The sequence below is a fragment of the Prosopis cineraria genome, unplaced genomic scaffold (genome assembly GCF_029017545.1).
Source record: "Prosopis cineraria cultivar Desert tree isolate PC_DT_omini unplaced genomic scaffold, ASM2901754v1 PC7, whole genome shotgun sequence".
NCBI lineage: Eukaryota > Viridiplantae > Streptophyta > Magnoliopsida > Fabales > Fabaceae > Prosopis > Prosopis cineraria.
In genome coordinates this window covers 32,250,843-32,265,949 of record NW_026555338.1, presented here as the reverse complement: position 1 = coordinate 32,265,949, position 15,107 = coordinate 32,250,843, and the positions used below count along the sequence as shown (strand labels likewise).

Sequence of the window (15,107 nt, the reverse complement as noted above, 5' to 3'; positions counted from 1 at the left end):
AGAAAATAGTGAAGTGCTCTATAAATAGGACTAAAATTAATCTTGTCTCTCTATTTTATAAATAAGACCAAATAAATATTTTTAATAATGTCCATTTTTTACCTTTATTTATCTTCAAATAAGACTTCAAAAATTATTGCTGTTCGCAAGGCTAGCTGATAGATTTCTCCAACAGAGATATATGACTTATCTCTTTGCAATGTATTGATTGCTCTGTGCAACTCTAGCTAGAGTTCCTCTGGTATCCTATATTTGATGAAAATATGTAAAACTTTTGAAAATAAATTAATGTCAAACAAAGATTTAAATGGATTGCATACTTGTTTAAACTTGAATTTCACTTGTTAATTATTAATATTTACTTGTTTCAAGTTCTTGTCAAATATTAAATTCTTTTAAACATCATTTAATAATATTCTCCTAAGTTATTATCATCATACTCCCTCTGTTTCTATATATAAGAGAAATTACTAACTTTTTTGTTTGTATTTATAAGCAAATTCACATATCTCAATGAGCATTTATCACAATTTTTTTAAATTACCCCTCATAAACTCATAATTTTCATTCATGATAAACAATTAATGCAGCCTTATTTTTATTAAATATAATAATATTTTAATTTATTTTTTTATTTTTAGATAAAATTATTATAGTTAATTAATTTCTTAAAATATATAATACAGTTATTATATATATAGAAACGGAGGTAGTATATTAGAGGGATGGAGTGATGTCTTTCTTTTTTCTCTCTCTTCTTTTCCCTCTATTTTTTCCCTCTTCACCCTTCATTAATTTTATAATTAAAAAATTATTTAATAAGATGATATGAATAGTGCAGGAAAATGAGAGAAAAAAATGGAGAGCCTCCTCTCCTTATGTTAGAGTCTAGGAAAAATAAATGTGCAGAACATTGAATGATTTTCATGATGCTCATATCTCAATGTTGCTCATTTCCCCATGTACTAAGTATTACTCCCTCTGTTTTAAATTATAGGATACTTTTAAAGGAATTTTTTCGTCCCAACATATAAGACACTTTGAGTAGATTAAGATTTCATTAAATTTACCAATTAAAATATTACCCTTTCTCTTTTTACAATTAATTTCCGTCCCTTCTCTTTTCAACATATTAAATAATGAGTATTCTTGAAAGTTTATATTTTTGTTTTGAAAAGATAAGATTATTAAGTGTATTTAATGAGATTGTTGATATGCGAGATTTTATCTAAAAGTGCCTTATAATTTGGGGTGCAGAGAATATATTCCAAAACAGAACATAATGCAACAGTAACTATCAAATCCCAAGTCCCAACGCACGCATTAACTGTGTAGCCATTGCAAATAAATGCAACCATAAAATTAAATGGCAACAAGTTTGGCATAAAATGTTTCATTTATTTAGTCTCCATTTCATCCCTTCCTGAGACTCCGACCTGTCTATATATATGCACATACTAATTTCATGTAAGCACGCACTACAGAAGCAGACGGTGAGACAGACAGTAAGAGGAAGAATGTTGGAAGCATCAACAATAGTGGCATCATTAGTGGCAGCGATAATTGTAGTGAGATGGGCATGGAAGATGATGAGGTGGCTGTGGCTGAACCCTAAGAGGGTTGAGAAGGTGCTTAGAGAGCAAGGTCTTGAAGCCAATCCTTACAGGTTAGGGATTGGTGACTTGAGGGAAATGGTTAAGATGATTGAAGAAACCAGATCCAAGCCCATGATGTCTCTTTCTCATGATATAGCTCCTCATCTCTTATCTTTTGTCCTTCACACTCTCAACAAATATGGTCTCTCTCTCCCCCCCTCTTCCCCCTCTCTTAGAGCTGCTTTGATTGGTACGTGAGTGACGATTAATTAATGTGCAGGGAAAAATGCATTCATATGGTTTGGACCGACACCAAGGTTGATCGTAGTGAAGCCGGAGCAGATCAAGGATGTCTTGAACAGGCCCTATGACTTCACAAAACATCACCTGAATCCTCTTATCAGCTACATAAACACTGGTCTTGCAAAACATGATGGCGACAAGTGGGCTAAACACAGAAGGATCATCAATCCTGCTTTCCATTTGGATAGTCTCAAGGTTCATTCTTTTCTAGTTACCATCTGCTTATATAACTAATTATTATCAGGCTTTGCATTAATTCACCTTGAAATTTGAAATGGTTTTTCAAGTTATGCATGTCAAATATCTAAACGTCGAAACTTGATCAATGAGGCCCATGCATGTACGGTTCCGTTCTTGTCATCATTCCAGCTCGCAAAATATACATGCATCATGCATGTACGTGCTGATATATAGTTTTGAGTTTCATTTTCTTTATTCTGATACAGGCTATGATGCCGAAATTTTTCCAAAGTTGCAATGACATGATACGAGAATGGGAAAAAAAGTTGTCTTCATCAGATGGAACGTGTGAACTGGATGTATGGCCTTGGCTTACAAATATGACACAGGATGTTATCTCTCGAGTAGCATTTGGAAGTAGCTACCAAGAAGGCCAACAAATATTTGAACTTCTCATAGAGCAAGCGGAACTTGTCATGACTACTTACCAGAAATATCATATTCCATTTTGGAAGTAAAGAATTATATATATATATATATATATAAATCAATATCACAAACTCGTTTTGAATTACGGAATTGATATATACCTATCAATATTTATATCTCTTATCGAATCAACTTGCAGGTTTGTACACGGCAAGGACCTTAGGAGGATTAAGGAGATGGATCAAATGGTGGAAGACTTGGTGAAGGGTATAATCGACAAGAAGGAGAAAGCCCTGAAGGCAGGTGAATCCATAAGGAAGGACCTGTTGGGCATACTTTTAGAATCCAATCACAAGGAGACAGAAATCATAGGAAAGCACAACAAAGTTGGATTGAGTATGAAAGAAATAGTCGAGGACTGCAAGTTGTTCTATTTTGGAGGGCATGCAACCACCTCGTCTTTGCTTGCTTGGACCATGATGCTGTTAAGTATTTACCCTGATTGGCAAACGCGTGCAAGGGAAGAAGTCTTCCAAGTCTTTGGAAATCAAAACCCAAATTATGATGGGCTAAGTCACCTCAAGATCGTCAGTATCAACCATCTGTAGTCCTTTATTCGATAAAACAAACACAATATATATACATGTATATTATCTTTGCGTGATTTGACATACAGGTTTAATTAGAAACTAGCTTACTCATGAATAAATATAATTTTTCCACGACAGGTGAGCATGATCTTATCCGAAGTTTTTAGGTTATATCCACCAGTAACATGGATAGAGCGATCAGTGGAGAAGGACATGAGGCTTGGGAATTTATTAGTACCTAAAGGAGTGCAAATTTTCATACCAACATTGATACTTCATCAAGACCAAGAGTTGTGGGGCAGTGACGCCAAGGAGTTCAACCCAGAGAGGTTTTCTGAAGGAATCTCAAAGGCAGGGAAAGGTGATTCCGTTGCATATTTCCCGTTTGGATGGGGTCCTCGTATTTGCATTGGACAAAATTTCACCATGTTGGAGGCTAAGATGGCTCTTTCTTTGATTCTGCAACACTTTTGGTTTCAACTTTCTCCAGCATATTCTCATTCTCCTTTCATCCGAATGACTCTTCAGCCACAACATGGAGTTCATGTCATTCTACACAAACTTGATTAATAAATAATCATCCGCATATCATTCTATGTAATGACGTGCGGGTTAATTTGTTGCATTTTTATCAAGTTCTGAATAGTTCAAAAATAAATTACTCCCAATCGTTTTTTTTTTTGGGTAATTACTTCCAGTCTTTATACATTTGGACTTTATCTATAATGCTCAATATAAGAGGATTTCTATAATCTGAAATTGATTCTGTAAATTTCTTGAAGTTTGCCTTTTCAAATTACAAAAAGCATATTTTATAAAAAATAATAAAATGAGAAAAAATTACAAAACAAAAAAAGAAAACTTCACGTATCAATTTTAAATGTATAAGACAGTTAGTTTGAATATATATACTTTACTTTAGTACTCGTCCTCGCTCAACCAGCTAAATAATTTCCTAATGAACTAAATAGCCTCACCTTACTAATAATTTTTGTTTTAAAATTTTGAGCATGTTCCCATTTTTAATCTATATAAATTTTTAATAAGTCATTATAATAAAATAGGGTGCTTGAATATGTTTAAAATCTACATGCCTGTGCCTTTTTTTGGATTTGAATTTGGTAATGGGTGTCTCAAATAATCAATATTTGAAAATTAGCAAAGTACATTTTCCTTCAAAAATTCAAAACAATTCTCATGATTATCAAAACACCCATCACATATATTGTTCCCTTAAAAAATTTAAGATTTAATACTTTTTAATATTATGTGACAAAATCTCTTATAGCCATTTTATTAAATTGAAAAATTGTTATTGTATGCCACATGAGACGCTCATTAAGTGGACTTGCTTCTTCTTTCACTCTCAAGTTCAAGGATTTATAGCCCCAACCCCTTAAAAAATTAGAATAATACATAAAATAGTTTAGAAATTAGAGCAAGAACCACGTTATATGTAGCACGCTTCATTGGTTGTCTCTACAAGTTTTGTTTTTTTAAAAATGACCGCCCCAATAAGCTCACATATAATTATTGGAGTGATTATGAGAAGACAATTTATTATTGTGCATGTACATTGATAGAATGATAATTTAAGCTTGATCCCATACATTCAAGAGATCGTTTTCAAAAATTTGTCATTTTGTCCATCTGAATTCACGTACATTGACATGTTAAATATTATTCCCTCCATTCAAAAATAAAAGGTATTTTTAACTGAATCTCACCCCTAATAAAGTGATCACTTACTTTCCAACTAATCTTATCTTTTCATATTTACCTTTATTAAACACCTTATAATAAATATAAATTCATTATCAATAGGAGCATTTTAAAAAAAAAGTAATGATTACACCTTAAAAGACTAAAAACGCTTTAATTTTTGAACATCTAACTCATAAAAAAATGCCTTATATTTTTTAACAGAGGGAGTATATTAAAGGAGACATTTTATAAAATGTTATTTTCCTTATAAAAGGAAATTAATCATGTATTTTTAAAATTATTCTAAACTTTTTAATATTCAAGAGCACATATTCATTATATAAAAAAATGACATCTCATTAAGTATTTTTAGAAGGCTAATCAGAACTAAAATAAAAATATTAAGTTTGAAAAAAAATAAATAAAAAATTAGAAATATAGAGTTTATATATTTATGCTTAAATTAAAAAAATAAGATTTAAAAAAATCATCAAATACCAGATAAAAAATATAAGAAAAAAAATGATGAACAAGAGAAAAAAATGAAAAAATTGAGAGGTGCAAATTGCAAAGTCCCACGTTGAGTATGTGGGAGGAGGAGTAAGTAGAGATAGCTTGGCATTCGCATTCGGTGCTCATCGCCTTGATGAGCACCGAGCGGTCATCACACTTGGCTAAATCACGGCCTTTGATTTTTTTATGAAATGATTTCTACCATTCATTTTAAATTACTTTTTAAATATTTTAAATATTATATTTATTAATATAAAAATTATAAAAATTTTGATATTAAATTTGAACTGTCTAGAGTATATTTATATGATATAAAAAATTTTAATATTAAATTGAATTATTTAAGTTATAGTTGAACTCTTCAGAGTACATCTGGATAGTGGATAATCCAGATCTCATCAAATATTATGAGTATGATAGTTTTCATTCTTGGATGAGTATGAAAGACAGTCTAAATTTAATATCAAGATTTTTTATAATTTTTATATTCATAAATATAATATTTAAAATATTTAAAAATTAATTTAAAGTGATCAGTTGAGATCATTTTAGAATAAAGTCAAAGGCCTTGATTTAGCCATGTAACGATGGGTGCTTGATGCTCATCAACGCGATGAGCACTGAATGCAAATTCAATAGCTTGGGGGACGTCTCTAGTGTGCCTGCATGTCACGGTTGAGTTGTAATATATTAAAATTATAATTCATGGCCAAAGTGGTAACGTTGTAATTTTAATTTCCTCTTCCTTTTTTTTAATTTTTTTATTTGGTTCAGTTTTGGCGTTGAATTAATCCGATTCTGACTGGTTTTTTCTACCAGGACAACCAAATTTCTATTGAAAAGGACATGAAACTTGGGATTTGAGGATTTATTGGCGCTGGAGGATTGCAAATTTTCATACCAGCCCTTATACTTCACCCTGTTTTATTTTCCACAGGCTTTTTAATTGGGCTTTAAGCTGAGTAATTATTCGGCTTCAATCAAACCATCTATGAGTAAAATATAATCAGCCCAATTGAATTCTAGGCTTCCTTATATTGTAGGACTACTGTAAAGGTTAACTAGATTTCCATTTTTACATGTGAGAGAGGGTGTGTATTTACCTTAATAAGATGAGTTAGAAATGAGGAACGATTATCTGGAAACATGAAAGAAAACGAATGGACAAAGAGCAAAGAAATAATATATTTTAACTCAAAACTTAAAGATTTAAGTTTTTAAGTTATTTTCTTTTATTATATTTTAATTATTAAGTTTAACTTTATCTTATATAAGACTTTTTACATCTATCCAAATCCACTAACACAAGGATATCATAACAATCTCTTTAGCTCAAATGTGAGTTCACGAGTTTTTGTATCAAAGACAATTTAAATATCAAATCCATATTTTTGCAATTAGGGTCATCCAAATTTTCAGACTTCAAACAGTATGACATGCACACAAATTCTTGTCACTTCAACTAGGATTAGTCTCATTTTGAATTTAAGACGTGTGCATAATAAAGGCTTCCAAATACTGACATAACTTGGCTAATCCATATCTTAGTTCAAAAAATTATAATATGAAGATGCAATACTGCACTTTTTCGTGCCATAGATAACATCTAAGAAGTTTTATTTTAGTTTTTATTTTTAAAAATAATTAAACTGCTTAAAATGTGAATAGCCTATGGGATTGCGTAACAGAATAGAACATGTAAAGAAAAGCAGAAAATTGCAGAGTCAGCATGGATAAAGATTGCTCTCATTGACTAAACATAAGATTATGGAAATGAATCAAAATGGACACAAAATAGATATATGGCTCCAAACACGAATGTGTTGTGTGTGTGTGTGTGTGTGTAATATTGACATTTCAATTGCACCCTGAAATTGACAGTTCAACAACCGTGGCCGGGTTTTCAATGATGGATTAATTAAAGTTAGCCAATTGTTGAATTAATGCCATAATTTTTATATTTCTTATAGATAGATCCCAATTATACATACATAATACTCGTATTGGCAATTTTGAAGCTTCACGGAACCAAAAAGTTGCGCATATATATTTTGAAGGTCGCATAGGCTTCCTAAATAACATGCATTTAGGGAGAAAATGAAGACAGGATAAATGTGAGGAAACGGAGTATACTTTGAATTTGATTCACATTTTTATCTTTTATATCTTTTTTTAAATGTTTATGTTGTGCATTATTGCAAAACTTTTCTATAACAATTTTCCCTCTTAATTTGATATATGCTATTTTTATCATATTGATTTTATATATCTAATGATGTTGAGCTAAGATTTTTAATTAATTTGAGGATGCGGTAAACTCTAACATGTATTCTAGTGTAATTACCGTCTTTTCTTTTCACTTTGAATTTATAATGAGTTATTTTAATTGTGTGAAAATTTTGAATAACTTACATAAGCTTGGAAAAGATCAGCTATATATAAGGAGTGGGTCATGAATTAGATAACTTGAATTTATTAATAAACTCGCAGTTTTTGTGTGGAAATAACCTATTGATAATTTAATTTTTATTTACAAGATAAAGTGGAAGCAACCCATTGATACTTTAACTTTTATTTACAAGATAAAGTCATTCTATATTTTACCAATCTCTTTACCACCTGATTCGCTCAGAGAACATACATTAACGGAAGCTCATATCACTCTCTCATTCACACACACAGACGCACACAGTTTTACTGTTCCGTGAGACTCCACTCAGCCTATATATATGCACTACTCTACTTTCGAGTGTCATATAAACACAAGACAAGAAGACATGGAGACACAGAGAGTGAGAGAAATGTTGGAAGCAACAACGTTAGTGGTTTCAATAGTGGCAGCGATAATAATAGTGAGATGGGGATGGAAAATGGTGAAGTGGTTGTGGCTGAACCCTAAGAGGCTGGAGAGGGTGCTGAGAGAGCAAGGCCTTCAAGCCAATCCTTACAAGTTCTGGGTTGGCGACTTAAGGGAAATGATGAAGATGCATGAAGAAGCCAGATCCATGCCCATGATGTCCCTGTCGCATGATCTGTCTCCTCGTCTCTTCGCCTTTGTCCTCCACGTACTCCACAAATATGGTGTCCTTCAATTTTCCTGTCTTTCTTCTGATTTTGTTCTCTTTTGATCTGCAATCTCTAATTTTACTATATATCACTGTGATTGATTCATAGCTATGGTGATGAGTGACAATTAACGTACTGCGTGCAGGTAAAAATTCATTCCTGTGGTTTGGACCGACACCGAGGTTAATAGTAACGAGCCCAGAGCAGATTAAGGAAGTCTTAAGCAAGCCTTATGACTACTCAAAACATAACTTGAATCCTCTTACCAAGTACGTATCCCCTGGCATCGTAAAACTTGAGGGAGAAAAGTGGGCTAAACACAGAAAGATCATCGGTCTAGCTCTCAACTTGGATAAACTCAAGGTAATTACCAACATTAATTATACTTCTAACAATGCTCAAGGGACAAGGATCCCTCTGAACTGGTGAAATAAGAGCAGTAAACTTCTTTTTATGTTATGTTATTCACTTTGGTTTATTGATTAAGAAAAAAGTCACCCCTCACTCATAAGTATTGTTTTTATATATAACTGTCTGTATACATATAAGCTTAATTAATGTAAACATCATAATGCCGAACGCTTGAAATTTGGAATGAAATGATTGAACATTTGACAGGTCAGGTCAAGTACAGAGAAAGAGCATATGGGAATAGATCTTTTAAAGTTGAGAATCTGTAAATTTCATGAAATTTGATTTTTTTAAGAAAGAAAGAAAAATTATGTTGTATAAAAACTAATAAAATGAGAGAAAAAAAATTAAAAAATCACTGAAATTAATAATCTCAAACTTAGACTATTTATTCTTATCTCTACACAATATAATCAAACAATTCATTCATCTTAAATGTTTATCATGTCAAAACATCAAGAGTAACTAGATTCAGGAGAGAAAACACATGCAGATGATTCCGGTTTTTTTCTCCTTGAAATTAAACTCCTACCAGTAATATTGGGTCTCTTTAATGTTACGCTAATAATGTTGACCGTCACTTTCTTTATTTTCCAGACTATGACGGAAACCTTTTTCCAATGTTGCGATGACATGGCACGAAAATGGGAAAAAATGTTGTCGTCATCAAATGGAAAATGTGAAGTGGATGTTTGTCCTTCGCTCATGAACTTGACACAGGATGTTATTTCCCGGGCAGCTTTTGGAAGTAGCTATGAAGAAGGCAAACAAATCTTCGACCTCCTAACAGAGCAAGCTGAACTTGTCGCGACTCATTTACAAAGATATCACATTCCATTTTGGAGGTAACATTAAAATATAATCAGACTTGATCTTGCATATATTGTGAGATTGGTAAACAGATACATGCGCAATCTTGGAGAGTCGTGTGGGAATGCTGTTGAATGGATTTTTCTTTTTATTATATACTATGCATTAAGCTTTACTTTATCTTATATGATACGTACTTGTCACATCAGCTTAAATTTACTCACACAGACAACCTAACATTATTGAATCAATTTTAAAGGTTTGTACACGCTAAGGACTTTAGGAGGATTAAGGAGATTGATAGAATGGTGGAAGACTTTGTGAAGGGTATCATCAAGAAGAAGGAGAAAGCCCTGAAGGCAGGTGAAGCTATAAAGAATCACTTGCTTGGCATGCTTCTTGAATCCAATCACAAGGAGATTGAAAGCCAACGAAAGCACAACAATGCTGGGTTGATGAGCATGAAAGATGTAATCGATGAATGCAAATTTTTCTACTTTGGAGGCCAAGCAACCACTTCGTCTTTGCTTGCTTGGACCATGATGCTGTTGAGTAGGTACACTGATTGGCAAACACGTGCAAGAGAAGAAGTCTTACAAGTCTTTGGGAATCAAAAACCAAACTTTGATGGGTTAAATCGCCTCAAGATTGTAAGTATCATCTATGTCTACTGTCTACTGATTCTTTACTTGATAAAATAGACAAAATACACGCACACATGCAAAACAGCAAAAGCAAGTGTGTGTGTTGTTCTAATTGTATAGGGAAAATTACAATCCAGGACTATTGAAAAAATTTATTATTTTATAAGATCAAATAATTCTAATATTACTCTGTAGGACCAAATGTCTTAATTGTAATTAAAAGTTATTGTGAAAAAGCTTATACTCTTTAACAACAAGTTCCCATTTGGGAAAAGCAAGTCAATTCCAAAAAATTAATTTGGTGGTGAAAAAGAAGTATTGTAATTTGGTGAACAAGTTCTCATTTCTTAAAAAAATAAATCCCATTTTTATTTTAACAACAATTAATTTTTTCATTAAAAACTCGAAAATATTAACTTTGTGGTAGAGAGAAAGTGTTATAATATGATGAATAAGTCTTTATTTATAAAAAAAATCTTGTTTTATTTTAACAACAATAAATTCTCCCATCACAACAAATATATATACATAAGGGGTATTTTTTTCACAATAAATTTTAATTACATTTAGGTATTTTAGTCATATAAAGTAATATCAAAATTATTTGATTCTGTAGAGCAATTAATTTTGTCCAGTAGTCCTTGATTTTGATTTTCCCAATTTTATATATGGTCTCCCTTAATCCTAATAATAGGATATTAACGAAAAATATTGAAACTACAATTTTAGATCCCATCGAAGAATTCTTCAATGCTAATAATTAATCCAATCATTTAAAAAAATTAAACTTAATATTTTACCATTTAAAATTGTAATATCAACATTTTTCAATAACGAGACTAGCTAGCAGCGTTAGAATTTGAGGAATAACAAATATTGTATAAAATTAAAATAAGATCAAATTAAAATTTTATGTAAAGTTTGAAGACCAAATAGACACTTCTTTTTAATCAAAAGATGGGGCAATGCCCAGATTCCTTTATTTAACTAAAAATAGAACAAGGTCCACAAAAACCCCTTGCGTCTGGATTCAACCATTGAATGAGCTCCAAAGGAGGTTCCTTCAAACTACATATACACTTTTACACACACACACACACACACACACACACACACACACACACACACACACACACATGTTATATTTGTGTGATTTGTCATGAATGTTTAATAGTATTATGAAGATTTGATTGTCACATTTAGTTAAATTCAGAAAAAGAGCTTCTTGGGGAAAAAGCCAACATATATATAGCTGATTTTGAACCCAGACAGTGGCTTACTAATGAATGAACCATATATGATTTTGACACTACACAGATGACCATGATCTTATACGAGGTTTTGAGGTTATACCCACCAGCAACATGGCTAGAGCGATCATGTGAGAAGGACATGAAACTTGGGAATATATTAGTACCAAGAGGAGTGAACATTTTCATACCAACGTTGATTCTTCAACAAGACCAAGAGATATGGGGTAGCGATGCCAAGGAGTTCAATCCAGAGAGGTTTTCTGAAGGAATTTCAAAGGCAGGAAAAGGTGATTCCGTTGTATATTTCCCGTTTGGATGGGGTGCTCGAATTTGCATAGGACAAAACTTCACCTTGTTGGAAGCTAAGATGGCATTTTCATTGATTCTGCAACGCTTTTGGTTTGAGCTTTCTCCTTCATATTCTCATGCTCCTCTTCTCCGGATGACTCTCCAGCCACAACATGGAGTTCATGTCATTCTACACAAACTTGCATAATAAATTTATCACCTGGGGTGTGTCTGGATATATAGATATGTAATATATTTTGAGAGAGGAAAAATGTTACAAGCTTTTTGTCAGTTTAATTATAAAAAAATATTAAATAATCTGCACTTTAGTTTTACAGATCAGCTAGTACACAAGTATCAAAAGACTATGTAAGAAATTATTGTAGTTTGAAGTTTTAACTTTAGCATTATATATATGTATGAGTGTGGGCACCCTCACATAATTAGCCAAAATTGTCGTGTTATATTTTTGACTCATTTCTAGTTAATTTTTTGCATTTTTTTGTCAAGTTCTGAATAGTTCAAAAAATTACTCCCAATCTTTATTATATGAACTTTATCGATAGTCCTTAACATTCTTATATCAAGCATTAACTAACTTTGACTAAATAATTTTTTTTATTAACTATATAACCTCATCTAACTGAGGAATTTTATTGGGGGTAATTTTATTCTAAAATTTTAAAAACATTAACTAATTTAAACTAAGTTTCTTAGTATAAAATTGCTAATAAGTTTTTACAATAAAATAAGATATGGATTAATATGCAACAAATTTGTTATATTATAAATAATTACTACAACAACAACAAGAATAAGAATAAGAATAATTAATAAATGCATGCTTTCACCAACATGCATTATTACAATAGTTTTACTTAGGTTCAATTGGTAAGGATTTAACTTATAATTCATAAAATTTTGAATCAAAACATGAGAATCTCGTTGAATTTGTAGGCAATTCGCAAGTATCTTACAAGCACTCAAAACTTTTTGGGCATGTTGACTTTGACCCTGATGAGCTATTAAAAACTCAACTCACCTAATTTGTTTTGAAAAAAATATTACAATAAGTTAGAGTAAGAATTGAGAAATTCTTGCATTCACCATGAGCATCACCTAATCTATGCTCTATCCAATCAAATTTTACCACTCTGTGTTGCCAAGCGTTAAGGTGCTCATCACTCAGAAAAGATTTGGGCCATCTAGATAATTTGGATGGCCTAGATTTTTTTAATTTCAATTTCAATTTTAATTTTAATTTTTTAAAAATAAAAATATATAAATTTTTTGAATAAATATAGTCACAATCAATCTGTACAATATTGATTTAATCTAGGATTCTCGATGGTTCAATTTAATATTATAATTTTTATAAATTAACTATCTACATATACTTTAGATAAGTGAGATTCAACATTAAATTTTTTAATAATTTTTTATTTTAATAAATATAAAATTAAAAACTTTAAATCTAGACCTTGTAGATAAAAAATTAATATTAAATATGGATTGTCTAGAGTACATTTTAGATAGCCAGTTCATGAAAATTATAATATAAAATTGAACCACCCAAAATTTTTATTAGAAAATTTTATAAATTTTCATTTTTATAAATATAAATTAAAATTAAAATTTAAAAAATATAGACCATTCAGATTTATATTTTTTCCTGAGAGATGAGTACGTCACTGCTGACGAGCACCAAAGACGGATGAAGAAAACTGGCTCGTCTGATCTTTCAGAACTGAAGCTAACGGCGTCTGTATGTGCACGACCTCGACCTGCGTCACCGTCGGCTCTTCTCCGTTCTTGTGGGTTTTCTCTTCGTCGTCCCTTTCCTTCTCTCTACCGATCGATATCTGTGTGTGTATAATCGATGGGTGCATGTGTGCTCCGATGAGACTAAATACCTACGGTCAATCTGATCATATAATTTGTTTTTGATCTCCTGTTCATTTCTTCCGCATTCCTCATTCTTTTTTATCTGAACCTAGTTGGAAACTTTCATTGACATGAACTTAGAATTTGTTATTGCTGTGTGTTTCTTTCCTTTTTTTTTTTTTAATCCAATTGTTTTGTGTTTCTTCTTAAAAAAAAAATTGTTGTGTGTGTTTCTTTTCAGTAGTCAGCTAACAGTCTTCGTAGGGGAAAGCCAAGATAAAAAATAATAATAAAATAATTAATTTTAATTATAAATTAGTATAAATATTAGTTCACCAAAGATATTTGTATAAATAAGTAAAAATAGAAAAATTATGCAGACTTGACGTGATTATTGAAATAGGTTTAATCGAGTTCAAATTAATGTATATTTTAATGATATATAATAATTATATATTCAAGGGAGTTAAACAAATTGTTGCTGTATTAATTTGATATATGCATATAAACAACATATTAGAAGTTAGAAAGAGTGTCGTGTAATAATAATAATAAAAAAAAAAGAAGTTAGAACGAGTGTCATATCATGCAATTTGGCTTAAAAGGAAAAACTAATTTATACAAGGAATAATTAATTAAAAAAATAAAACTAACATAGAACGATATGATAGTAAATTAATTAGTTAATACCTTTCTTTTCTCTTAAACTAAACAAATGATTACTATTAAAATTTTCCTCCCCTCCCCTCTATCAAAACCAAATAAGTAGGGCCATGTGAAGATATTTCGAGACCTAATGCAAAATTATTAGTAAAACTTAACATGTGTAATTATCCCTTAAAAAAAAATGCACTCATCATTTTTTACAAAATTATATATTAAAATTTTATAATATAGTGATTCTAATAAAATACTGAATTAATTCAATAGTTAAATGAAAATTAGTGTTAACAAAGTGTTCCTATCCTATCTTATATATTGGGATAGAATATTAACAATGATATGGGATGGCAATACATTTTTAATAAAAAGATATAGTTAAGACTAATAATATCAATGATTAATATGAAAAACTAATAATAATTATAAAAATTATAAATAAGATTTTTAATAAAGCTTAAAGGTGTCATGTTGATAGTTTGAAACTACACAAAGTCTTAATACTAATAATTATCAATGTTTTAGACTTTAAAATCAGAAAAGGAGAAAATAAAAAGTGAGATCGTGAGAGGAATTTACCATAAGCTAATATAGTGCAAATTAGTATATTATGAATTTTATTATTTTTTTTTATAGATAATGAACTCAGCTCAATAATTAATGTTATAATGAGAATGATTATAACTTTTCAACTGAAAAGAAATCAATATTTTTTATTCTCTTTCACGTACAATTAAATACATAATAATATAAATATCAATTAGATACATACATACA

General features: G+C 30.7%; 2 protein-coding genes across 2 annotated transcripts; both read left to right on the top strand.

The window, feature by feature from the left end:
• The first annotated feature begins 1,366 nt into the window (after nt 1–1,366).
• LOC129314981 (cytochrome P450 72A397-like) lies at nt 1,367–3,667 on the top strand. Its single transcript, XM_054958473.1, has 6 exons — nt 1,367–1,376; nt 1,528–1,797; nt 1,876–2,093; nt 2,345–2,592; nt 2,707–3,094; nt 3,236–3,667. The coding sequence occupies exons 1-6, from the start codon at nt 1,367–1,369 to the stop codon at nt 3,665–3,667; spliced, it is 1,566 nt and encodes a 521-aa protein (XP_054814448.1).
• A 4,286-nt stretch (nt 3,668–7,953) lies between these two features.
• Nucleotides 7,954–12,263, top strand: LOC129316049 (cytochrome P450 72A68-like). Its single transcript, XM_054960295.1, has 5 exons — nt 7,954–8,395; nt 8,526–8,743; nt 9,389–9,636; nt 9,861–10,251; nt 11,563–12,263. Exons 1-5 carry the CDS (start codon nt 8,044–8,046, stop codon nt 11,992–11,994), a joined length of 1,641 nt encoding a protein of 546 aa, XP_054816270.1. The 5' UTR covers nt 7,954–8,043; the 3' UTR covers nt 11,995–12,263.
• Nucleotides 12,264–15,107: the final 2,844 nt, after the last annotated feature.